Source organism: Hevea brasiliensis, chromosome 15 (assembly GCF_030052815.1).
Source record: "Hevea brasiliensis isolate MT/VB/25A 57/8 chromosome 15, ASM3005281v1, whole genome shotgun sequence".
NCBI classification, from domain to species: domain Eukaryota; kingdom Viridiplantae; phylum Streptophyta; class Magnoliopsida; order Malpighiales; family Euphorbiaceae; genus Hevea; species Hevea brasiliensis.
In genome coordinates, this window is record NC_079507.1 from 76,297,212 (window position 1) to 76,325,207 (window position 27,996).

The 27,996-nt window shown below is 35.3% G+C and overlaps 1 protein-coding gene and 1 non-coding gene across 5 annotated transcripts; both read left to right on the forward strand.

Moving 5' to 3' along the window:
* The first annotated feature begins 5 nt into the window (after positions 1 to 5).
* LOC110669423 (uncharacterized) lies at positions 6 to 27,984 on the forward strand. 4 transcript variants are annotated; one of them, XM_058137216.1, is made up of 4 exons: positions 6 to 348; positions 430 to 564; positions 842 to 1,293; positions 27,775 to 27,984. In XM_058137216.1, the coding sequence occupies exons 1-3, from the start codon at positions 268 to 270 to the stop codon at positions 1,274 to 1,276; spliced, it is 651 nt and encodes a 216-aa protein (XP_057993199.1). In that variant the 5' UTR covers positions 6 to 267; the 3' UTR covers positions 1,277 to 1,293; positions 27,775 to 27,984. The 4 variants fall into 4 exon arrangements, with proteins under 4 accessions (XP_057993199.1, XP_021686785.2, XP_021686784.2 ...); XM_021831093.2 differs by lacking the exon at positions 27,775 to 27,984 and adding an exon at positions 3,228 to 3,427; XM_021831092.2 differs by lacking the exon at positions 27,775 to 27,984 and adding an exon at positions 1,401 to 3,154.
* On the forward strand, positions 23,202 to 23,308 carry LOC131174295 (small nucleolar RNA R71). Its single transcript, XR_009144543.1, has one exon. It is a non-coding gene; the product is annotated as a small nucleolar RNA R71 (small nucleolar RNA).
* Positions 27,985 to 27,996: the final 12 nt, after the last annotated feature.

Here is a 27,996-nt window from a genome sequence, read left to right on the forward strand (position 1 = left end):
CTACTCCTGCCGGAGGGAGGGTTTGATTTATCCTTTATGCAGTGTAATTCTTATTATTTTGGCTGAATTTGGGTCATTGTCTATGAAAACTGGGTTCAGATCAGTCTCACTGAACTATCATAGTTGAGGCCATCTGAACTGCTCTGTTGACCGTAAATAGCGAAAGCCTAAAGCTTCCCCTTTTCTTAGTTCTCACATTCCTTTGCGCTGTATATATTCGTGAAAAAGTTTGGAATCTGAAATTCTCCCGCCAAAAAGAGAGCGAAAATGAAGGACTATCATACTCCACTAAAGGAAGATCTCTCCAATCGGAAATCCAAGGAGTCTCGATTGAAGAAGCCTCAAAAGGTTCTCTTCAAATCTTAACCTCCGGTTTCTGGTCTTTCTCTGTCTGTGATCTCTTGCTTGACTATGTATCGTTTTTTGCAGATCGCTAAGAAAAGCTTGAATGGTGCGTTTGCCTCGGTTTCTGAAGATGTTTTGTTCGAGACCGTAAAGGAATCCAGTGATTTCTCTGCGATTTCAGAGATCTCAGACGCTAATTCTACCAGCCAAATGGCACAAGTATGGTTCAGTTCAGTGCATTGCTTATTCGGCTTTTACTGAAGATTTCTTTTATCTATTGTTGTATATTTCATCGCATTTGGTTCGGTGATCGTAATTTTAGATCGATATTTTCTAACTTGTGTTGATTCTCTCGTCCACATGCGTTGATTGATGTGTTGTTTATTTAGGATCCGACGGTTCTATTTTGAATTTTTTTTTTCAGAAAATCATATAAAATATGCATTTTTTCTTAATTACTTTGATTAACATGCCGAGTTCATTGATCCTGTTTCAGAGTTCTGTGTTGGAGTTCAATCCGGTTCTTTCAGCTTCATTAGAAACATTGCCTCTCTGTGATCTTACTCTGACTTCAAAGATTCTCGCAACCTCTGCTGATCCAGGCGATGTGTCTATGGAGCTTTACCGATTCCAAAAACCAAACGGTTCTGTGGAGGTAGATATTGTGGCCAATTTCCTCAAACAAGCTCGAACTCGGGTTTTGAATTCGGCTAATGCGGATCAGCAATCGAAGAAGCTTCTAGATGCATTAGTTAAGGTTGTGCTAGATGAGTTCTTCACCGTGCCTGAACAGACAGACTGGTATTTTGAACTTGTTTCTACGAAAGGTTATGTTGTGTTTCTTTGCTTCTTGCTTTGGAGCCTTGCAGTGTCCGTGGTATTCTTCTTTGGTTTGGGAGCGGAATCCTACTGTGGACCACCACCAACTTGAAGAAGTGCAAGGAAGAGGTATGATTTTTTTTTTTGCATTTGTTAGTTTAGTATTTTTTTTTTTTATTTATTTTGTGGAGTGCTGTTGATTTTATTTAATTTTTGATTGGATGCTCCTTTCATAGATTATTTTTGCTACTGAGCTCGATGTTCCTGTACAATCATTTGATATCGGAGATCAAGTCTTGTGAGTTATGGATTTTGATTACGTATTTGTGCTATTGATGCTTAAATGAAATACTTGGACCCACATCCGCTAAGCTTCCAAAATTGATTGCGTCTTGCATTTCCAGAGTTAGGATTTTGATTACATATTTGTGCTATTGATGCTTAAATGAAATACTTGGACCCACATCTGCTAAGCTTCCAAAATTGATTGCGTCTTGCATTTCCAGAGTTAGGATTTCGATTACATATTTGTGCTATTGATGCTTAAATGAAATACTTGGACCCACATCTGCTAAGCTTCCAAAATTGATTGCGTCTTGCATTTCCAGAGTTAGGTTTTGTGCTTATTTTTTGTGAATGTTTGCATATAGGCTAATGGCTACTTCTGTCTTTCCTGTTTCATTCCAAATATGGTTTAATCTGTATCCTTATACGCCCCCCCTTTGAATTGAGTCATTTTATTGCTCCAAAATTTCTCCTCGTTGTCATGCTCTTTGTCCAAGTAAAGCTTTTTGGTTACCACGCTGCTTTGCATGACTTTGCTGTTTCCTGGAGCAATGTATCCTATTATGCTTTTCTAGTGGGCCAGAAATTAAGTTTTCTATGGTGATACGAAGCTCAGTTTTCTCTGCAACTCTGCATCTGTTTTGGTCGTTTTCCTGATGTTCTCAATATGTGCCATCTTTTATAGTAGTTTCAGTGAATGGACGCATTCTTAACCCCTCAAGTCGTTGGTTTCCCAATGACATTATGTTCACGTTGGCATAGCATTCTAAACTCTCCACTTTAAACTGAATTGGAACCCGTTTCACCAGCCACTATTGGATGTGATGCTTGCATTCTTCTGCTGGCATTATTGAGAGTAATTATATTATTGGACCGTTATTTGACTATGTGCAGTTTCAACAAGATCATGGATAGATTGGTTATTTTTTTCACTTTATCTTCTTGTGGCCGATAGAAAGACTATATTGTCCATTGCATTTTGACTGGACTGGGCCGAATTGAGAGTCCATACCTTGCTGAAGTTCGTAGCGAGTCCATCGCTTAGTGTCCCTGACTGATCTGATGATTGCAGCTCTTAATAATTTTTTTTGGCAGATCAGCTCTTAATATTTTAATCATTGATATTGTTTATTGTCCGGAAACAATAGGGGCATTTTTCATATCCATTAACGAACGAAGCTTATTCCAACTAGACTTCCTAATTATTTAACCCATTGGTTTTAATTAAAAAAGAATTTATGTTTTATTGATCGTATAAAATTAGTCTATATTTATGTTTGTTGCTGTTATGTTTTTGTCAATATTATTCAAAATGGAAATTAATCATGTACAGGAAATTTTCTTATTCTTCACTCTCTTTTCATTGGATGAGCTACACAATGAAGATAGCTACTTCTCATAAATTCTCATAAATATTACATGAACGTGAGATTCATAGAGATCCTAAATCTGGGACAAGATTTTTTTTTTTTTTTTTTTTTTTTTTAGGGAAGGAGGGGTTAATATGATTTATGATAAGGAAAAGGAATATGTAAAAAGAATTTAAGCAATCATTTATTTTTCCAATATGATTTTTTTTAAAGAAAATTGCTGTCTAAGATTTTTTTTTTTAAATTTGATTTTAATTCGTACTTAAAATTCCCTTATTTGAAAAAGTAACATGTACTGTTATTTACTATTTCTTAGCGTTGATTAGGATATTTGTTATGGTTTTTATGCAGGATTATTGAGAATTACCTATACAGAATATCTTATTAGGATGTCTCTGAATTCTATAGGAATCGGAAGGGGAGATGCGAAATGGAGAGAGTTGAGTTAAAAGACAATAAAAGTGAACGAGTCCCATTTTTATAGTTCTTAATGAATTAAAAGCATGTGCATTGTGTCCTTTTTCTTTTTTTCTGCTTTCTCAATTCTGTTCTACAGTTAATTGCTTTCCTCTCTCTCTCTCTCTCTCTCTCTCTCTCTCTCTCTCTCTCTCTCTCTCCACCTTTGCATTTGGGCTACTTGTCAGATGGGTTCCTTGATGTCATGTTTAATGAGTCACTTAGTTAGGGGGGCAGGCCAGATTCAATCTTTTTTGTAACACCCTTCACCTTTCTACAGTGTGATCGAGCAAAGTATGTCATATAATGTGTTCGAGCACCTTATCTCATCGTATTTCAAGTTTTAATTCTTAGTTTATTTATTAAAAGCTTCTAAGTGAAGTTTATGTCATTTATGCCATTTATTGAAATTTTCAATTAATTTGAGATTTTGAAAATTTTATAAAAAATTTGGCAGAGTGCCAGCTAAAAATTGAGAAAACTGTTCTTCGAAATCTGTTAAAAACACTTTCAATATTTATATCATATTCGCAATTCCAATAAACCTCAACACAGTTTCATCAAATCACAATATTTCAAACTCAAATTCACAATTTTCATTCATATAAAATCAATAAAATTGGTACTCATTCATAAATGAAATACTAAATGTCATTAATGTACATAATTACAAATATTTATATGGTTCTATAATTTGCATAACAAATAAATATCTAACATAAAATACAAAATACAAAATACATGATGTAACCTAGTGTCCTATCCAAAATACATTGCAGATGTGGTGACACTGGAACACAATGCAGATCCGAACGCTCACCCAGTCTGAGGTCTGCTGGGCTCTCTATCGGTCTCACCAGTACCTACGCGTAGTAAAAAGTGACGCGCTAAACAATATAGCTTAGTGGTGTCAATATAATATAAAAATAAACTAAATGAATAAATATGCAGATATTATATTGATATATTATGCAAACTGAAATTTTTTGGTAATTATTAATATTTTTATTAATTTAGTATTTTTATGTTTATTAATTGGTAATAATTTATTTAGACTTATTTTAATTGCCCAAGTAACCTATATCAGTCAATTGGATTGGATAAACGGGTAAACTGGCACTGCGTACAAAGTACCTCGGATTGTCACACCATCGATCACAAAGTGTCTACCAGGTGTGCAACAGAACGGCTAACAAGTCATGACAAGCATTGGGCACAAGGCCAAGTGTGTCAAGCATAGCAAAATGGCCATAGGCCATAATATCATAAAATGATATAAAATACCACAAATCACGAAATGGCATAAAGTCATATGCAGTACTGTTATTGAAACCCTATTGGCATGTCAATCTATCCAAACCAATCATTCTAGGTATATTAGGACATATTACAAAATTAATTATTTAATTCTTTGCACTTAATATTTGGTGTTACTATTCACTTTACTATTTGTGCATAATTGTTGACTTTTTCATACATAACAGATGTGTTAATTCTAATTACACAAAAATCCCACATTTTGGATTTTAGACTTGTTGGCATTAATAGCCAATCTCAATTCAAAACTCATTTAGAGTTGTTTCAAATTTTCAGATTTTATTGCCTAAATTTACTATTCCATTGGATTAAGCTATAGTGGGAATTTGGCTACACGTTCTTCATAAAAGTTGTTCCTTAATATGTCTTCTTTAATTTCCTTTTTAAATAACTCAATTTGGAGTTTTGTAGCTCAAATTATGGTATTTTTACCATAATTGGCCGAATTGATTCATTGTCTAGATTTTCTAGGCAGGATTTGGTTTTGACAGTTTTGATATCTTAATTTTGGCTAGCAATTTAAATTGGTTATGGTCAGAATTTGAGTTTGTGTTATTCATGAAAATTGTTCTAAATTATCTAAGTTTTCCATTAGTTCAAAAATCAGGTCATTTGGACCTTTCTACACAAAGTTATGGCAAATGAACAAATACTATTTATTTAGTCATTTTAATCAGGTCCAAAATTGATTACTCGGATTTGATCAATTTTTAGGTCATCCCAAGGTAGTTTTCTGGGCAGGGTGTCCTTACAAAAAATGTCGCATTATGTGTCTAATTTCACCTCCAATTGGCTTTGTACCAATTGGAGCTATACAAGTCTAGTTAGGGCTGCCTAAACCCACTGAACTCAAGTCTAGAAATTCTGGCATATTTGGGGCAGCAACTAATTCACATTCTAATGCCACAACTCATTCCAATTTATAATCAATTTATCTCAAATGGTCACTAATTGACCATTATAAATCCAATTTACCATCAATTCACAAAACCCTAAATTTTCCCCAAACCGTAATTCCCAAAATTCCAATTCTTGCACTACACATACAATTCAATGTTTTAATCACTAAATTCATATCAAGGGGTCATCAACTTTCATTTACAATTCAACTAAATCATCAAAACCCTAACCTATACAAGGCTGCCAAAAATTCAAGCTAGTCAAACATGAATATTTTGTTTCAATTTTATCAAATTCTCACTCAATTCCTACTCCTAATGATAGAAATATAAAAAGGGATGGATGAATTGGCACTAACCTTATATGAAGATTTTCCCAATGCTTCAAAGTTCACTTTCTTGGCTTTTCTTGGCAGCCAAACACTTCCCCTAGGGTAGATAACATGTTTTAATGAAGAAGGCTTAGTGTTTTGTGGAGAGAAATCAATGAGAATTGAAGAAAGATGAAAGAATTTTCATGGAGGAGAGAGAGTGGGAATTTCGACTATTAGAAGAAGAATGAAGAAGATGACTGTTTTATTTTATTTTTATCTAATTTTAATTTCATTTTTATCCCTTTAATTAGTTTGTCAAATTGTGATTAGGTGAAGCTTTTTAATTGTATCATGCTTATACATGCATGATGTCATAATTAAGCTTTTTAAATTTCATTTTGTTTTCTTTCTTTTCTACTCATTTTTAGTTAAATTTTTAGCAATATTTATTCATATTTTAGGACATTAACCTCACTCACTTAAATGAACAAGTTGGTCAAAAATCATCTTTGAAGGTGAAATGATCAAAATGCCTTTTGTTTAGGTTATTGAGCTAAAGTTGTCTGTACCGATTGATAAAATTTTCTTAGCATTTTCTTAGCATTCCATTGTCATCTAAGCTTCAATAACTCTTCATTGGAGTCCCAAAAATTATTTCACAGGATTTTCCCTGGGTTTAGGGTTGCTAACGGTCTTCACCATTACTTCCCATTAGGGTAACCCATCGTTGGAACCACGGCTCATTTAACCTTAGTGCATTTCATTGCTTAGATTTTTTCTTTTTTTTTTTTTACCATTATTTGGATTATTTATGACTCCTCACTCTAGTTTAAATATAGTTCCAGACATTTTGACTATTCGGACAGACATTAGTCACTGGAATAGTAAAATGTACGGACTAGCTAAAGTGAAGGTGTTACAGCTCTTCCCCTCTAATTAAAATTTCGTCCTCGAAATTTACTTGATGCAAACAGTTGAGGGAACTGTTGCCTTATCATCTCTTCGCTTTCCCAAGTTGCCTCCTCGGTGTTGTGGTGCCTCCAAAACACTTTCACCAATGGAATCTGCTTGTTCTTCAATTCTTTTACTTCTCGAGTCAGGATCCTTATGGGTTCCTCTTCATATATCAAATCTAGTTGGATTTCTATTTCTTTTATGGAGATGACATGCAAAGGGTTTGATCTGTACCTTCTCAGCATAGACACGTGAAATACATTGTGGATCTTGTCCAGCTCTAGTGGTAAAGTTAGCCTATAGGCCACTAGACCCACACGTTCAATGCCTTCATATGGGCCAATGAACCTAGGGCTTAATTTACCATTTCTTCCTAACCTCAATACCTTTTTCCATGGTGAGACTTTAAGAAACATCTTATTGCCAACTTCATATTTTATGTTTTTTCTCCTGAAATCAGCATAAGACTTTTGTCTATCTGAGGTAACTTTCAAATTGGTTTTGATTAACTTCACCTTCTCCTCAGTCTGTTTCACCAGGTCTAGTCCTACGAGTTTATCTTTGCCCAATTCAGTTTAACATAATGGTGTTCTACATCTCCTCCCATACAGTGCCTCATACGAAGCCATCTGAATGCTAGCTTGATAGCTATTATTGTATGCAAATTCTGCCAGTGGGAGGTATCTGTCCCAACTTCCCTCAAACTCAACAACACAACTTCTCATCATATCCTCAAGGACCTATCACATATTTCATGTTATTATTATCATTTCAATTTAATATTTATAATAACTCAATGAGTTCTAAGTTTTACCTGAATTACTTGTTCTGATCGTCTATTCGCCTGAGGATGAAAAGTCGTGCTAAAATGGAATTGTATGCCCAAGGCTTCTTACAACTTCTTCTAAAATCTGGATGTGAACCTCGAGTCTCGATAAGATATAATGGAAAGCGGGATTTCATGTAGTCTAACTATCTCACTAATATACAATTCTGCTAGCTTCTCCAGTGAGTAGTTAGTTTTAACTAGCAGAAAATGAGCTGACTTGGTTAATCTATCTACTATCACCCATACTGCATCATGTCTCTTCTGGGTGAGAGGTAGACCACTTACAAAGTTTATAGTGACTCGATCCCATTTCCATTCAGGTATGCTTATAGGCTGTAGTAAACCTGATGAAACTTGATGTTCTGCCTTAACTTGCTGACATGTCAAGCATCTAGTTACATAGTCAGCTATGTCCTTTTTCATACCAGGCCACCAGTAGTGAGGCTTCATATCATGATACATTTTTGTGCTTCCTGGGTGTATAGCAGAAACATTATTGTGTGCCTCTTTCAGAATACTAGTCTTCAATTTGCCATTATCTGGTACACACACTCTTCCTTTATAGTACAAACGCCCATCTGCTTTCACCTCACAATCAGTTTCTCTTTCCTTTGGAATTTTGCCCATTATAGCTATTAGCTTCTCATCTACCTTCTGTCCATCTTGAATCTGTCGTAGCAGGTTCAGTCTTACTTGCAACTTAGCTAAAATAACTCTATCCTGAGTTAAGGATAAATGGGCATTTAGTGATCTCACAGCTGTGATGGACTTTTTGCTCAAGGCATCAACAACTACATTTGCTTTCTTAGGATGATAATCTATTACACAGTCATAGTCTTTTAGGAACTTAATCCATCCCCTCTGTTTAAGGTTGAGTTCCTTCTGGGTTGGCAAATATTTCAGACTTTTGTGGTCAGTGTAAATATAGCACTTTTCCCCATACAAGTAATGCCTCCATATCTTCAATGCAAATATGATCACTGCTAGCTTCAAATCATGAGTAGGGTAGTTCTATTTATGTGGCATTAACTGCTTGGAAGCATAGGCGACCACTTTCCCCTCTTGCATCAATACACATCCTAGCCCATTATGTGAGGCATCACTATAGAACACAAAATCCTTCTCAGATACTGGCTGTGTCAACACTGGTACCTCTATCAACATAGCTTTCAACCTCTCAAAACTGGCTTGACACTTGTCATTCCAGTGAAATTTGACATTTTTATGCAGCAACTCGCTCAGTGGAGCAGCTATCAGATAAAACCCCTTCATAAACCTTTTGTAGTAACCAGTTAGCCTCAAGAAGCTTCTGACCTCAGTTGCATTCCTGGGAGGCTTCCATTCCATCACTGCTTCAATTTTCTTGGGATCTACTCTAATCCCATCAGCTGATACTATGTATCCAAGAAAAGAGATCTCACTCAATCAGAAGTCACACTTGGACAACTTAGCATGTAGCTTCTTCTCTCTCAGAGTTTGCAGAACAATCCTCAAATGCTCATCATGTTCTTCACTGTTCTTAGAATACACCAATATATCATCAATGAAGACCACTACAAACTGATCTAAGTATGGATGAAAGATACGATTCATAAGGTCCATAAAAGCTACTGGTGCATTTGTCAACCCAAACGGCATCACTAGGAGTTTATAGTGCCCATACCAGGTCCTAAATGCAGTCTTAGGCACATCTGCATCCTTTACCCTTAGCTGATGATACCTTGATATGAGATTAATCTTGGAAAAAATGCTTGCTCCCATCAATTGATCGAACAGATCATAAATTCTCGACAATGGGTACTTGTTCTTTACAGTTACTTTATTTAGCTGCCGGTATCAATGCATAACCTCAAAGTCCCATCCTTCTTTTTCACAAATAGCACCAGAGCTCCCCATAGTGACACACTAGGGTGTATGAACCCCTTATCCAGTAACTTTTGCAACTGGATTTTCAACTCTTTCAATTCAATGGGTGCCATCCTATAAGGAGCAATTGAGATTGGTGTTGTACCCTACATTACCTCAATAGCAAATTCTACTTCCCTTTCTGGTGGCAAACCAGGCAATTCTTCAGGAAAGACATTGGGGAAGTCACTCATAGTGGGAATGTCATGAAGACTAGATTTAGCTTTTCTGGTATCAACCACATGTGCCAGGTAGGCTTCACTACCCTTCTTGATCAATCTCCTTGCAGCTGTAGCTGAGATGATATTAGATAGAAAATCTGTCCTTTCTCCCACAACTATTATTTCATCATTCTTAGAAGTTTTCAATGTAATCCTCTTCAATATACAATCCACTATTGCCTGATGACATGACAACTAGTCCATTCCCAAATCACAACAAACTCATGAAAGAGCAATTCAATCAGGTCTGCCGAGAACTCATACCCCTAAATCCTCAATGGAAAACCTTTGCACACTCTATTTACCACCACACTGTGGCCTTGTGGGTTAGTGACTAAAATATCTTGATCACTTTCCTCTACTTGAATTCCCCTTTCTACTAGTAACTCGATGCAGATGTATGAATATGTGGATCCTGGATCCATCAATGCATGCACAGGTATGTCATAGAGAGAGAACATACCCCTCATGACATCTAGAGCATCCTGCTTCTCCTGAGCTCTCATGGCATACGCCCTTACTAGTGCTTTGGCCTGTAGCCTCTCAGCTGACTCTGTTGTCGGCCTCTGTGATGTACTAGCTATCTCAGATTTACCTAGCCTTCTACCCCTTTGAGCTGTAGGGGCAAGGCCTATCTGTTGATGCTGGAGTAGCTGTAGCAGTCCTCCTTAGACAATCTCTAATTTGATGCTCTTTAGACCTACATCGAAAGCAACCCCTAGTCACTTTCCAACATTCCCCCATGTGCCACCTTTGGCAGTGTGGACAGGCTGAAGAGACTGTTGGGGCTGGTCCTCTGAACACCGTCTCTGGAGAGCTACCCACTAATGGTGTGGACTGGCCTCTCCTCGGTGTGAATTGAGATTTATGCCTTTAGGACTGGCCCTGACCTTGTGGCTAACTAGTACTCTGAGTAGGAGGACCTCTGAACTTTTTACCAGGAGTAGAGGATGCACTGGTCTGACCCAGACCTCTCTTCTGTTGTCTCTCCCTTCTGCTCTACTCATTAATTTTGACTCTTTCTACTTTTAGTGCAGCTTTAACCAATTTTGCAAAATCAGAAATCCCCAAAGCTGTTATCATAATCTTATTGTTATCATTCAACTCTTCCTCAAACCTTCTACACCTCTCAGCTATTGTAGGGACTATCTCCCTTCCATACCTACTCAGTCTGATAAATTCTTTTTCGTACTCTGCCACTAATAGCTGCCTCTGCTTTAGACTAATAAATTCTCTTCTCCTCTCTTTTAGGTACACATTGCTGACATACTTCTTCCTAAACTCTGTGAGAAAAAATTCCCATGTTATCTGATTTGGCTATACCTTCCTGAATACTTTGTCCCACCACTGATATATATCATCTTGAAGCAGGGACACAACACCTTCTAGGTTTTGCTTTGGGGTGCAGTGAAGTTGTCTCAGTACTCATTCTGTTCTATCTAGCCAGTTCTCGGCTGTTGGAGGATCATCTTCTTTCTTTCCCAAGAAATTCACAGCCTCATATTTTCTTATCTTCTCCAAATGGGACTTCTGTGGTGGTGGTGGAGGTTGTAGTTATGGTTATGGTGGTGGGATAGCCCCCATCATCTGTCGATAAAATTTAGTCATTTGTTGAAATAGAGCAAACTGAGGCTGTGCAGGTTCTCCCCTACCTCCAGCTTAAGCCATGGGAGGAGTATGACTCTCCACCTCTTCCTCAACTTCTCTCTGCGAAGCAGGATCCATATCCTAACCAAAACAATCAATGACAAATAGATCTGCATTAGTGCCACCTCAACTCTTACAAATGCAATGCATGATATGGACTCCATCATATTTTAAGTTCTAATTCTTAGTTTATTTATTAAAATCCTCTAAGTGAAGTTTATGCCATTTATTGAAATTTTCAATTAATTTGGGATTTTAAAATTTTACAGAAAATCCGGCAGAGTGCCGGCTAAAAATTGAGAAAACAATTCTTCGGAATCTGTTAAAAACACTTTCAGTATTCATATCATATCCGCAACTCCAATAAACCTCAACACAGTTTCATCAAATCACGACATTTCAAACTCAAATTCACAATTTTCATTCATATAAAACCAATAAAATTGGTACTCATTCACAAATGAAATACTAAATGTCATTAATGTACATAATTACAATTATTTACATGGTTCCATAATTTACATAACAAAATAAATATCTAACATAAAATACAAAATACATGCTGTAGCCTAGTGTCCTACCCAAAATACACTGCAGATGTGGTGACACTGGAACATAATGCAGATCTAAATGCTCACCCAGTCTGAGGTCTGCTGGGCTCTCTATCGGTCTCACCAGTACCTACGCGTGGTAAAAATTGATTGTGTGCTAGCTATGAAGTAGCTTCCGCAAGTGCACGGGTCACAGTAGTATAGTTTTAAAAATAATATCGTTCCCACAGGGAATTGTGCTTAAATTGGAAATAAAAGGATAAGCCAATTAGAATGGTAAAATTTAAAGATATAAAATGAAATTTAAAATTTAAGATTGGTATTTGAGGAATTTAAGCTAAATAAAATAATTAACTAAATTAATTAAACTAGATTATCAAAATTTAAATTGAAATTGCTATTTATGAAATTTAGAGAAATTAAATCTAAATTAAATAAAAATTAAAGTGATTCTAGAGATAGGGTTTTCAATATTGTTTGCATGTGATTTATCCTTAATTTAGCCAAACACATGAGAATTACAATTTTGAGGGAAATCAATTCTTAGTTCTTTGAAACCTTTTTCAAGCATTTCAAAGTTGGTATTCATTAAATCAAACCCTGTTTTCACAGTATTTCAAACCTAACAAAAATCTAATTAAAGCTCTAATTGATTTTGGAAAGTCTCCTTAATCCTCTTAGCTTATCTCTAACACCAAGAAAACTAAGTTTATTGCAAGATTATTTATCCCAAATATTCACTTTTCAGTCCATCTGTCAAGGATTAAAACTTAACTTAATGAGAGCCCATTCATCAAGCAAGGCAACAAGCTCACAAGCAATAACTCAAAATGCAGCAATTCTCATTTAAATGACTAAATCAGTTCAAAAACTACAATACAAAGCAATATTTACAAACCCATCTCTAGAATCTCAAATATCTACTCACAAATCATGGTTTCAAGACAAACTCAAGTATAGAAATGAAGAAATAATAAAAATCTAATCTAAGGAATAGAAAACCCAATAAAATGATGAAGGATCAGCTACTGGAGAGTTGCAGAAAATGGCTTCTGCTGCTGCTGCAAAACTAGACGAGCTCCTCTTCCTTTCCTTCTTTCTTGCCGAAAATCTCTCCCTTTCTCCTTATGGAAAGAAAGAGATAAAGGAGCTTTTATATGGTTCAAAGGTCTGCCCTAGAATGGGTAAAAAGGCAGAAGATTCTCGAGAAAGTGATGTATTAAATCAGAGGAACGAAAATGCCACGTCAGTCATTTTTAGTAAAATGACACAAGCTGAATCAATTGTGTCGCGAGTTGTGCCACAGGTTGTGAAACCTGCTGCCTGAGAAAAACTGCATATCTGACAATGGACACAACCTGTGACACAAGCAGGTTGTGTCACTTTCGGCTTCTTTAACTCAACTTCAAAATTTTTTACAATTCAACTCTAATTTCTTCCAAATGGTTGCTCTGATCAAAATACACCAAATTTCTTCAAATTTAACCTACAAAACAAATAAATTCCAAAAATTAAACTAAGAAGTTTAAAATTGCAAAAATTGACTAAATATATGCTAATATCTATAATAATAGCTATGAACAAGGGTAAATTATGTGCAAAAATTATACCTAAATGATGATATAAAATGCATGCATCAAATTCCCCCATACTCAGACTCTTGCTTGTTCCCAAGTAAAATTTCATTAAAACTCATTTGGAATGGAATAGAATCAGTCTTTGAAAACACAAAAATCACTAATCCAAACCACCAACTTACCTCTAGCCACCAACATTCTAAATCCCTACCAGTGAAGCACAAAGAATGAAGTAATCACTCTCAACAATTACAGAATAGCTAAGAATTAACTAATCAACCCAAGCAACAAATACCAACCAGTTACAAGAGTTAATTATGCGAAAACAAACCTAAATAAAATAGTTAGCCAATGTGTCTCAAATAGATGGTGAGTAATGTATGGAAGATTATATTGCCAAACCCATATGCAAGCATAAAAGATTTAACTCTACTAATGTAACAAGCATTTTTCAAAGAATCATTAGGTCTTTTTAAGGGTTGTAATGGCGTCAAATAGGGTAAAATTATGGTTAACAAAGAAAGAAAATAAGGTAAACAAAATATGAGAATAATATTAATCATGAAATTTAAAGTGCATCCAATATTCTTTTATATATATATATATATATATATATATATATATATATATATATATATATATATCAAGAGGAAAGAAATTCACAATGAATCTCAAGTACTATCACAATGATTATATAAAGGGACTAATTTTTATACTTTTTTTATTATTTTTTTTAATTTTGTATGTGTCCCTATTTCATGTCACACCCAAAATTACTTTTGGGATATTTTGGTGATGTTTTTTTTTTTATCAAATTTTCACAATTACTCTAGCACTTTTCAAGATGTTTCAATCCTCCGAGTTTTTTTTATTTTATTTATTTTTATTTTTTTTATGCACTTAATTGCTAAAATATTATTCTCATAAATAGGTGGTAGTGTTTAGGTTTTATAGCTAGGTAAATGATTTGGGTTCTAAAGAAATTAGGAAATTAAGGTTCAAGGGGGTTTGCAAGGGTTGATATGAAATTAAGGTAGGTTAAGGCTAAATATGAGGTTTAAAATATGAAGGAATGCCTAAATCATATTCTTATCAAATGCAAGTTAAAAATTTCGCTTTGAAAGATCTAAAATGCTTATTCTAGGAATGGTGAGACGACAATGACCATTTTCTTTCTTAAAGGCTTATTCAGACACTCAAAACTCAAAATAATTAATTTTAAGCTATTAAGTAAGAGAAAGAATAATGCTTAAGACTTTGTACCCGGCTAGAACTTTCATTCCACTAACCATCTAAAGGCAAGTTGGATTGCTTGAATAAGCAGCTTCTGGAACTCAAAAACTGGTTTAAAAATCCAAAAATTTTAAATGAATAAATGAAATGCATGAATGTATGAATGTATAATGAACCTATATGCAACTAAGTATGCATAACTAAGTGTATGAAGCTATATGTAGTGTATATATGTGAATATGTACAAGTATGAATTAATGAATATGTCACTATATGCAAGTGAAAGGGAAAAGTAATTTTTGCAAAAAATTTACCCTCTCCCCCATACTCAGAATGAACATTGTCCTCAATGTTAAAAGATTGCAAGGAATGGGAAAAATTGGCTATAAATGCAATGGGTTCTCTCAAATATTGTGCAGAAAATAGGTGGCTAATATGTGCATAAAAAATAGATATGTAAGCCTAAAGTGGATAAGGGGTATCCTGTTTCATAAGTGGTAGCACAACTTGTGCTGAAAATGACACAAGCTGATATAAGAATTGTTACCTCATTGAAGGTGCAACCAATTTAATTAAATAAAATTTGGACAGCTGCTGCACTCATTGCAAAAGAAACAGTGGAATGGAATCCATTAAAGCAATTAAACTCAAAAAGTTGAAATAGAGAGGTTAAGCTAAAAAATATAACCATGAGATATCCACTCATCAAGTGAACTTCCAAAATAGCATATAAAAGCAAGTGAGCAAAGCATTAAAGATTCAAAAGAAAAATGTGCTTATGAATAACTAAAAAAAAATTACTAAATAAGCAATATTTCAAGTAAAAGAAAAGCAACACAAGCAAAATATTAACTAAACAGGCTACTAAAAATACTAATTAATTAAGCAACTAAAATAAAGACATGAGATATGTAAACTGAAAATAGAAGCTGATCAGTCATGAATGATAACTCCTTTGCCCTTGCCATCTTGTGGAGGTGGTGGTGCTTTTGGTGGTTGTTGTGGAGAAATAATGCTCAAAATGAGTGCCTGGTTAGTTTCTATCTGCTCTAGCTTAGCTCGCATGGCTTTCAACTCGTCTTGCATTTCAGCACTTCTATCCAAATATATATCAGCTAAATCCCTTAATGTTTGAAAAGAGACATCTGTCATTTGCCGAAAGGAGTAGATCTCATCACTTAGATTCTCCATGAATGTCAGAAGGGTTGCCATGGAGGGTCCAGAAGCTGTTGATGAAACAGGTTGTGCAGCTGGTGGAGCCTGGCATGAAGGTTGTGTTGAAGGCTGCTCAGTAGGTTGGTCAGATGGTGAGGAAGAGCTAATTGCAGTAGGGGAGCTTGGTGGTGTTGCTGCTGGTGCCGGAATCTCATAAAGCTGTGTTGCCTCATTTTTAATACAAAATTTTTGGTTGGCAAAATGAGGTCCATCCAAATACAAAGAAGCTGGGCCAGACGGCAAAGACACCTATGAACTTGAGGGTCAAAACCAAAATAATGTGCAATGGGTGTGACCAAACCTCCAAACACAATCTTACCAGTACCCCTAGTAGTTTGGCGGAGCACATGGCATACCACAAAAAAAATAGGTCATACTGAGACATTGTCCCAACACTTGTTCCTCTTCCTAAAATTGTCTTTACAATTAATCTTTGAAGCAATCGCAAGGAGTGACTCTCAATTTTAGAGGCCTTACTGTGCCCAAGTTTGAAAACACCTACTAAGGGTGCTATTTGTTGCTAAAATTCATACCCATTATAATCCCTTCTACTGGTAGGCATTTTAATCAAACCATCAGTGGGAAACCCGAATATATGATGAAAATCATCCATGGACAGTACCCTATCTTGACCGAGGCATCTAAAGTTGATTGTTAAGTTATTATCCAATTCATATTTATGCTTACTAGTGGACAGGGAGGCCATGAATTCCTGCACTATAGTGGGGTAAACTAATTCCTGTTTATGAACAAATCTCACCCAACCCAAAGCATCCAACAAATACTGCATTTCATCATACATATTCAAAGATTTAAGTGTAAACACATCCAAATATCGAGTCTGAACAATTTCTCTAGTTTTAATTCTTGTCTTATTTTTCTTCATTTCGGCAGTAGGCAATACCCATTGTCTAGTAGTAGGCACAGATGAAGGAATAGTAGAGTTACCTAAAGATTTCCTTGGGCGCTTTACCGCTGATCTCGGGATTCCAAGGCGAGCACCAGGTACGGCAGAAAGTGGGCGGCTGGACTGGTTGAGGCTATGTGGGCTGTTCGAATTTCTTTCTCTTTGTGCCGCTTATGGTTTTGTGTGGCTTAATACTCTTTGCTTTCTTCTTCTTGTATGTAGCAATGGGAGCATCACCAGAATAGGTTGCCGGCAAGTCAGTATCCATGGGTTTGGTGGGTTCAAGTTGCGGCGTAGGGTGTGAGGGATGGGGAGGGGAGTTTTCGAAGGAAAGAGGGGAATCGATCATGGTGAAAATGGAAGAGAGGGACCGAAAAAGAAGAAGAATACAAAGAAGTAGAAGAAGAAAGAAGAAAAATGTTGTTGTGGATCGTGGGTGGCGGAGGTTGCGGCGTAGAGAAAAGAGTGGGGTTGTGTCGGAGGTTATGTCGAGAGAAAGAAGGAGGTAGTAGGGTTATCGGGTATGGGTTCGGGTTAGGGAGTAAAAGTGATGGGTTTTGGATATGGGTGTGGGCTTTGGGCTTTGGTAATTAGGTAAAGGCTGTTGGGTATGGGTTTAGTTAAGTGGGCTACGGGCCATGGGTTTGGTTTAGTTATTTTATTTTATTTTTTTCAAAATGGGTTAGTGGGCTTTTTGGGCATGGGGTTAGTTGCGGGCCCATTCTAGTGAATTGGGTTATCAACCTGCAAAACAAAATAAATGACACAAGTTAGAACACAAGGATGGAGGTTGTGCCGAAAGTTGTGAAATTTTCTGCCCAAATTGTGCCCAGTGAACACAAGCTACGACACAACCAAAACCGATTGTGCCGTAGGTTGTGAAATGTTCTGCCCAAATTGCACCCAGTGAACACAAGCTACGACACAACCAAAATCAATTGTGCCGCAGGTTGTAAAATCTACTGCCCAAATTTGACAAAATTACACAGTACCTGAAAAATTAAAGCAAATTAGATTTCAAGTGATTAGACCTTTATAACATGAATTCTAATTGCTCAACCTGTTATGTTCATCAAACACTCATAAAAAAATTTTTTCAAAGCACCAATTCACACATCCATATTCAAACAATTTTCTTTTTAAACCAAGATGTCAAAGTTTGGAAAAACTTCCTCTTAAAATTAATAAACAGGGCAATGAGTCCTGCAAAATCCACCAGCAAATATTCAACAATAGAAAGCTGAAAAGTATAAGTGAACAATTTTAAAGCTGAAATTTAAAACTAGAACTAAAACAAAAATTTTTTTAATGCTCATTTGCTTGCAATTAATTGTATCCCATCTGCACAAGAAAATTAGAACAATGTCAAACTTTGAATAAAGAGTATAGAAAAACTTAAAACAAATATATGAAAGAAATAAAGAATCAATGAAAAATTATGGGTTATGCTCAAAAATGCTAAGTTTAGGTCTTTAGCTTGACCTTACTCAATCAAAATTTTATGGAGAATGAGAGAGATAGCAGGTTGCTATCTTCTCAATTGGCTCACCAATTGAATAATGCCTCAACCTTTGCCCATTTACCTTGAAATTACTAGATTTTTCACCAAAAATTTCCACTGCACCATAGGAGAAAACTTTCACAACTTTAAATGGACCTGACCACCTTGATTTTAATTTTCCTGGAAAAAATTTCAACCTTAAATTGAATAAGAGAACCAAATCTCCTTTAAAGTCCTTTTTCTTGATGTGCTTATCGTGCCATTTTTTAGTTCTTTCTTTATAGATCCTAGCATTTTTATAAGCATCAAGTCTCAATTCTTCTAACTCATCAAGTTGCAAAAGTCTTTTGTGTCCAGCAGCTTGTAAATCGAAATTGATTGCTCTTATGGCCCAATAAGCTTTATGTTCTAACTCCACGGGCAAATGGCATGATTTTCCAAAAACTAACCTATAAGGTGTAGTTCCTATAGGGGTTTTAAAGGCTGTTCCATATGCCCAAAGAGTGTCATCTAATTTAAGGGACCAATCTTTTCTAGACTTGCTGACAGTTTTCTCCAAGATTTGCTTAAGTTCTCTATTTGTGCTTTCTACTTGGCCATTTGTTTGAGGGTGATATGGTGTGGCAATCCTATGCTTTACCCCATACTTTCTCATCAATTTTTCAAATTGGTGGTTGCAAAAATGGCTACCACCATCATTGATTATGGCACGTGAGGCACCAAATCTGGTCAAAACAAATTTTTTTAGAAATTTCACAACTTTTGCATCATTGGTTAGTGTAGTAATAGCTTCTACCCATTTAGATACATAGTCCACCCCTACCAAGATATATTTATTCTCATAAGAGGATGGAAATGGCCCCATGAGATCAATTCCCCACACATCAAACAATTCAACTTTTAATATGGACTGTTGGGGCATCTCATCTCTCTTGGAAATATTGTCTATCTGTGACACCCCTTACCGGGAGGGTGTTACACTATCCTTTGACACCTATCACACTTGCTTATAAAGTCTCTCACATGTTTAAACATAATAGGCCAATAGAAACCTGATGTCAAGACTTTTTCAACAGTTTTTGAGATACTACAATGACCACCATATTCAGAGGAATGATAATGGTAAATAACATCATTTATTTCTTCCTCTGGTATACATCTCCTAATTATTCCATCATTACATCTCCTAAACAAAAGAGGCTCTTCCCAAGAATAAAATTTAACATCATGCAAGAATCTTTTCTTTTGCTGCCAAGATAAATCAGGTGGCAAGACACCACAAGACAAGTAATTCACAATATCAGCAAACCATGGAAGTGCAGATTTCAACACATACAATTGCTCATTCATAAAAAACTCATCAATTGGCACAATATCATCATCTTTATTTTCAGTTTTTATCCTAGAAAGGTGATCAGCTACCACATTCTCAACAACTTTTTTATCTCTTATTTCTAAATCAAATTCTTGAAGTAACAAAATCCATCTAATCAACCTAGATTTAGCTTCTTTCTTGCTTATTAAATACCTTATTGCTGCATGATCAATGAAAACTATTACCTTTGAGTTGACCAAATAAGAATGGAATTTATTGACTGCAAATACTACCGCAAGGAACTCCTTTTCAGTTGTAGCATAATTAACTTGAGCTTCATTAAGGGTTCGGCTTGCATAGTAAATGGCATAAGGTTTTCTATCTTTTCGCTGGCCAAGGACAGCTCTAACAGCAAACTTGCTTGCATCACACATGATTTGGAATGGCAAAGTCCAATTCGGTGGTTGCATGATAGGAGCTGTTGTTAATGCAGTCTTTAACCTGCAAAAAGCAACCATACAATCTTGATTAAAATCAAATTTAATATCATAATTCAAAAGATTTGTTAAGGGTTTAGCAAGTTTAGAAAAATCCTGAATAAATCGCCGGTAAAACCCGGCATATTCAAGAAAACTCCGCACTCCTTTGACAGTGGTTGGAGGGGGCATTTTTTCAATAATTTCTATTTTGGCTCTATCTACTTCTATTCCCCTGTTTGATATCAAATGCCCTAAAACGATCCCCTCTTGAACCATAAAGTGGCATTTCTCCCAATTGAACACTAGATCATTATCAGCACACCTCTGCAAGATTTTAGACAAATTAGTCAAGCATGAATCAAAATTAGTGTCATATACTAAAAAATCATTCATGAAGACCTCCATAATTTCTTTAATAAAATAAAAAAAAATGGCCATCATGCACCTTTGAATGGTGGCAGGCGCATTACACAATCCGAATGGCATCCTTCGATATGCAAAGGTGCCATAGGGACAGGTAAGGTAGTTTTTTCTTGGTCATCAGGATGGATTGGAATTTGAAAGAAACCAGAATATCCATCTAAGTAACAAAAGAAAGAATGCTTGGCTAATCTCTCTAACATTTGATCCATAAAAGGAAGGGGAAAATGGTCTTTTCTTCTAACATTATTCAACTTCCTATAGTTTATGCACATTCTCCAGCCTGTAACAGTTCTAGTGAGTATCAATTCATTATTTTCATTTTTAAAAACTGTCACCCCACCTTTTTTTGGTACAACATGCATAGGACTAACTCACTCACTGTTAGAAATGGGGTAAATAATTCCAGCAGCTAGTAATTTCAAGATTTCCTTTTTCGCAACATCCTTCATTGTAGGATTCAATATTCTTTGGTGTTCAATAGAAGGTCTACTATTTGGCTCTAGGAAAATCCTATGCATACAGATTGTTGGACTAACTCCCTTTATATCATCAATTGTATAACCCAAAACTCTCCTATATTCTCTCAAAACTCTCAACAATTTGTCAATCTCAATATCAGTTAAAGATGCATTAATTATAACAGGATATGTTCCATTTGGTCCAAAAAAAGCATACCTGAGATTGGAAGGAAGAGGTTTAAGATCTACCTTTGGGGCATCCTCTACCTTTAATAATGGTGGTTTAATCTCCAAAGTTTGCATTTCTTCAAGCTGAAAATTTGTGGCTTCAGGATGTGGTGGAGAGCTCTCCAAGTGTTGTGCAAAAGCAGCTATGTTGTGATTGTCATCATCAGTGCTTCCACCATGGACTAAGCAATTTTCAAGAGGGTCTTGTGGATAGCTTTTTTTGAAATGCTCTTGAACAATCTCATCAATAATGTCTACCCGCAAACAAGACTCAACTTCTTCATGTTTCCTTTTCATGGCTAGATTGATGTTGAATATCATTTGATCATCTCCCACTCCAAGTGTCTATTTCTCACCCTTTACATCAATTAATGCACCAGCTGTTGCAAAAAAGGGTCTTCCCAATAAGATAGGAATTTTTGTGTCTTCTTCCATATCTAAAATGACAAAGTCTATTGGAATGTAGAATTTCCCAACCCTGATAGGCACATTTTCTAGAATGCCTTCTGGATACTTAATTGAACGGTCAGCCAATGAAAGATACATATTTGTGGGCTACAACTCTCCCATATTCAACTTCTCATATATTGAAAGAGGCATTAGGCTAACACTAGCTCCAAGGTCACATAAAGCATTTGCCACACAATTATCACCTATATGACAAGGAATGGAAAACACACTCGGATCTTTGAGTTTGGGAGGTAACTTCTTTTGAATTATAGCACTGCATTGCTCTCCTAAGTTAATGGTGTCATAATCTTCTAGCCTCCTCTTGTTGGTAAGAATCTCCTTCAAAAACTTGGCATAACTTGGCATTTGGGATAGTGCCTCAGTGAATGGCACATTGATATACAACTTCTTTAGCACTTCAAGGAATTTACCAAATTGTTTGTCTAGCTTATGTTTAATGAATCTTTGAGGGTAGGGAAGGGTGGGCTTGTAAGGCTCAGGTGAGATGTATGGTTTCTCTCCCTCATCTTGCTCACTTTTGCTTTCTTTTTCTTTTTTATTTTTCTTGCTTTCAACTGAATTTTCTTCTTTTGTGCTCTCTTTTTCTTCTCTCTTGTTTTCACTCTCTTGACCAACTTTCTTACCACTTCTCAAGGTCACAACCTTACATTGTTTATGAGGGTTTTGTGGTTGCCTAGGTAGTTTGCCATAGGATTTACTTCACGATGAACTTGCTTGTTGAGCCAATTGAGTCTCCAACATACGATTGTGGACTGGTAATTGATCCATGGTTTGTCTCATGTGTTGCATTTCTTCCTCCAATTTGCTATTCATCTTGCTTTGTTCAGTAAAAAATTTCTCCATCATACTTTCCAAGGTTGGCTTCGGTTCATGAGGTGGAAGGGCTTGTTGTACTCTTGCTTGATATCCAGGTTGTGGCTGCCTTGTGGGCTAAAATTGAAGCTGAAACTGAGATCTATTCTACTGCATATACTGCTGGTTATGAGCATAATTTGAGCTTTGACCTTGTTGAGCAAAAGTTACTTGTGGTCTCCATGTTGAGTTGTTCACATTAGAGAAGAATTTCCCATAGATTTCTGTTGATAACCTCCTGCATAAGTAGCTTGTTCTTATAAATAATCATCACCATAAGAAGAGTAATCAACTCCACAACTTTGGGTTCCATCTGTGTAGGCAACTTGTTGCATAGTCGTAGGAGTTGAGGTTGTTGCCTTTGTGCAAAAATCACTAAGAAGCTGAGTCAACTGATCAAATCTTGCATTCATGTAGCTAACTGAGTCAAGTTCATAAATCCCAGCCTTCTTTGGCTCAAGTGCTCTAGGATTTCCCCATAAATGGGTATTATGAGCAATCTTCTCTAATAGATCATAGCATTCTTCACTTGTCATTCTCATGAAATCTCCTCCTGCTTGTGAATCAGTTGTGTTTCTTATGGCTGGAGTAACTCTGGTGTAGAAATTCTGAACAATCATCCATTTAGGTATTTCATGATGAGGACATTGCCTTTCAAGCTCCTTAAATCTCATCCAAGATTCATACAAAGTTTCATCATCCCTTGGCTTAAAAGCTACCATCAAATTCCTCAAATAAGTGGTCTTCCCAGGTGGGAAAAATTGAGATAGAAAAGCTTGAGATAGTTGCTCCCAAGTAGCTATAGAAATAAGGTGAGCCGAATCACTTCATCTGAAACTCCAGGCTGCCTTTGTGTACCACATATCATCAAAAATTTCTTCAAATGAGAATGAGGTTTTTCAAGTGGACTACCTCCAAATTGTGAATTCTGAACCATTTGAATGGGACCAGTCTTTAACTCAAATTGATTAGCTCCAATAATAGGTCTGTTATCTCTCACATCTGCACATCTAGGAAAAGCATAATCTAACATGGATCTTCACTGAGGATCATTTTGATTAACAACTTCATTTTGCCTGTTTTGCTCATTTCCTCCATTGTCTCCACCAATAGCTTTATTTTGATTCTCCATATTTTCAATTGTCTCCTCTTGCTCAAATCTTTGTTGTTCTTCTTTTTCTGCTTCCTTTCTTCTCTTGTATTCCTTTTTGTTGGCTCGAAAAAATTTTTCAATTTCAGGTTTGAACAACAATTCAGTATCACTTGTGCTTTTCGATCGTCTCATAAACAAGAAAAGTACCTGAAAAACACAAGGAATAGCAGTGAAAATAAAAGAAAATAAAATTCTAATCAGCTTAAAACAATTAAAATCCAACTTAAAAACAAACAATTCCCCGGCAACGGCGCCAAAAACTTGATTGTGTGCTAGCTATGAAGTAGCTTCTGTAAGTGCACGGGTCACAATAGTAGAGTTTTAAAAATAATATAGTTCCCACAGGGAATTGTGCTTAAATTGGAAATAAAAGAATAAGCTAATTAGAATGTAAAATTTAAAGATATAAAATGAAATTTAAAATTTAAGATTGGTATTTGAGGAATTTAAGCTAAATCAAACAATTAACTAAATTAATTAAACTAGATTACTAAAATTTAAATTGAAATTACTATTTATGAAATTTGGAGGAATTAAATCTAAATTCAATAAAAATTAAAGTGATTCTAGAGATAGGGTTTTCAATATTGTTTGCATGTGGTTTATCTCTAATTTAGCCAAACACATGAGAATTGCAATTTTGAGGAAAATCAATTCTTAGCTCTTTGAAACCCTTTTCAAGCATTTCAAAGTTGGTATTCATTAAATCAAACCCTGTTTTCATGGTATTTCAAACCTAACAAAAATCCAATTAAAACTCTAATTGATTTTGGAAAGTCCCCTTAATCCTCTTAGCTTATCTCTAACACCAAGAAAACTAAGTTTGTTGCAAGATTATCTATCCCAAACATTCACTTTTTAGTCCATCTATCAAGGATTAAAACTTAACTTAATAACGGCTCATTCATCAAGCAAGGCAACAAGCTCACAAGCAATAAATCAAAATGCAGCAAATCTCATTTAAATGACTAAATCAGTTCAAAAACTACAATACAAAGTAATATTTACAAACCCATCTCTAGAATCTCAAATATCTACTCACAAATCATGGTTTCAAGACAAACTCAAGTATAGAAATGAAGAAATAATGAAAATCTAATCTAAGGAATAGAAAACCCAATAAAATGATGAAGGATCAGCTACTGGAGAGTTGCAGAAAATGGCCTCTGCTGCTGCTGCAAAACTAGAGGAGCTCCTCTTCCTTTCCTTCTTTCTTGCCGAAAATCTCTCCCTTTCTCCTAATGGAAAGAAAGAGATAAAGGAGCTTTTATATGGTTCAAAGGTCTACCCTAGAATGGGTAAAAAGGCAGAAGATTCTAGAGAAAGTGATGTATTAAATTAGAGGAACAAAAATGCTACGTCAGTAATTTTCAGAAAAATGACACAAGCTGAATCGATTGTATCGCAAGTTGTGAAACCAGCTGCCTGAGAAAAACTGCATATCTGACAATCGACACAACCTGTGACACAAGCAGGTTGTGTCACTTTCGGCCTCTTTAACTCAACTTCAAAATTTTTTGCAATTCAACTCTAATTTCTTCTAAATGGCTGCTCTGATCAAAATACACTAAATTTCTCTAAATTTAACCTACAAAACAAATAAATTCAAAAATTAAACTAATAAGTGTAAAATTGTAAAAATTGACTAAATATATGCTAGCATCTATAGTAATAGCTATGAACAAAGGTAAATTATGTGCAAAAATTATATCTAAATGATGATATAAAATGCATGCATCAAAAAGTGACGCGCTAAGCAATACAGCTTAGTGGTGCCAATATAATGTAAAAATAAACTAAATGAATAAATATGTAGATATTATGTTGATATATTATGCAAACTGAAATTTTTTGGTAATTATTAATATTTTTATTAATTTAATACTTTTATGTTCATTAATTGGTAATAATTTATTTAGACTTATTTTAATTGCTCAAGTAACCTATATCAGTTGACTGGACTGGATAAATGGGTAAACTGGCATTAGGTACTAAGTACCTTGGGCCATCACACCATCGATCACAAAGTGTTTACCAGGTGTGCAACAGAATGGCTAACAAGCTATAACGAGCATCGGGCACAAGGCCAAGTGTGTCAAGCATAGCAAAATGGCCATAAGCCATAATGACATAAAATACCACAAATCACAGAATGACATAAAGCCATATGTAGTATTGCTATCAGAACCCTATTGGCATGCCAACCTATCCAAACCAATTATTCTAGGCATACTAGGACATATTACAAAATTAATTATTTAATTCTTTGCACTTAATGTTTAGTGGTTACTATTCACCTTACTATTTGTGCATAATTGTTGACTTTTTCATACATAACAGATGTGTTAATTCTAATTACACTAAAATTCTACATTTTGGATTTTAGACTTTTTGGCATTAATAGCCAATCTCAATTCAAAACTCATTTAGAGTTATTTCAAATTTTCAGATTTCATTGCCTAAGTTTACTGTTCTATTGGACTAAGTTACAGTGAGAATTTGGCTAAACTTTCTTTCTGAAAATTGTTCCTTAATGTGTCTTCTTTAATTTCCTTTTTCAATCACTCTATTAGCAGTTTTGTAGCTCAAGTTATGGCATTTTTACCATAACTAGCCGTATTGATTCATTGTCCAGATTTTCTGGGTAGGATTTGGTTCTGGCAGTTTTTGTGTCCTGATTTTGGCTAGCAATTTGAATTGGTTATTGTCAGAATTTGAGTTTGTGTTCTTCATAAAAGTTATTCTAAATTGTTTAAACTTTCTATTGGTTCAAAAATCAGGTCATTTGGACCTTCCTATACAAAGGTATGGCCATATGAATAAACACTATTTATTTGATCATTTTAACCAGGTTCAGAATTAGTTACCTAGATTTGGTCAATTTTTAGGTCATCCCAAATTGGTTTTCTGGGCAGGGTGTCTTCATAAAAAATGTAGCATTATGTGTCTAATTTCACCTTCAATTAGCCTTGCACCAATTGGAGCTACATAAGTCCAGTTAGGGCTACTCAAACCCACTGAACTCAAGTCCAGAAATTCTGGCATGTTTGGGGCAGCAACTAATTCACATTCCAATGCCACAACTCATTCCAATTTATGGTCAATTTACCTTAAATGGTCACTAATTGACCATTATAACTCCAATTTATCATCAATTCACAAAACCCTAAATTTGCCACAAACCCTAATTCCCAAAATTCTAATTCTTGCACTACACATACAATTTAATGTTATAATCACTAAATTCATGTCAATGGGTCATCAATTTCCATTTACAATTCAATTAAATCATCAAAACCCTAACCTATAAAGGCTGCTGAAAATTCAAGCTAGTCAAACATGTATATTTTTTTTTCAATTTTGTCAAATTTCCACTCAATTCTTACTCCTAATGATAGAAATATAAAAAGGGATGGATGAATTGGCACTAACCTTATGTGAAGATTTTCTCAATGCTTCAAAGTTCACTTTCTTAGCTTTTCTTAGCAGCCAAACACTTCCCCCAATGGTAGATAACAAGTTTAAATGAAGAAGGTTTAGTGTTTTGTGGAGAGAAATCAATGAGAATTGAAGAGAGATGAAAGAATTTTCATGGAGGAGAGAGAGTGGGAATTTAGGCCATTAGAAGAAGAATGAAGAAGATGGCTGTTTAATTTTGTCTTTATTCCATTTTAATTCCATTTTTATCCCTTTAATTCGTTTATCAAATTGTGATTGGGTGGAGCTTTTTAATTGCATCATGCTTATACATGCATGATGTCATAATTAAGTTTTTTAAATTTCATTTTGTTTTCTTTCTTTTCTACTCATTTTTAATTAAATTTTTAGCAATATTTATTCATATTTTAGGACATTAACCTTATTCACTTAAATGGACAAGATGGTCAAAAATCATCTCTGAAGGTAAAATAACCAAAATGCCATTCGTTTAGCTTATTATGCTAAAGTTGTCTGTACCGATTGATAAAATTTTTTTAGCATTTTCTTGACATTTCATTGTCATCTCAGCTTCAATAACTCTTCACTGAAATCCCAAAAATTATTTCGCAGGGTTTCCCCTGGATCTAGAGTTGCTAACGGCCTTCATCGTTACTTTCCATTAAGGTCACCCATCGCTGAAGCCACGGCTCATTTAACTTTGTGCATTTCATTGCTTAGATTTTTTATTAATTTTTCTTATCATTATTTGGACTATTTATGACTTCTTACTCTAGTTTAAATATAGTTTCAGACATTCTGGCTGTCCGAACAGACATTAATCACTAGAACAGT

Bases quoted from the DNA above. Each gene is read 5' to 3' on its own strand.
- LOC110669423 (XM_058137216.1), top strand. From the start codon at position 268: ATGAAGGACTATCATACTCCACTAAAGGAAGATCTCTCCAATCGGAAA. The intron at 349-429 runs GTTCTCTTCAAA...CGTTTTTTGCAG, and splicing joins GATTGAAGAAGCCTCAAAAG to ATCGCTAAGAAAAGCTTGAA. The intron at 565-841 runs GTATGGTTCAGT...ATCCTGTTTCAG, and splicing joins CTACCAGCCAAATGGCACAA to AGTTCTGTGTTGGAGTTCAA.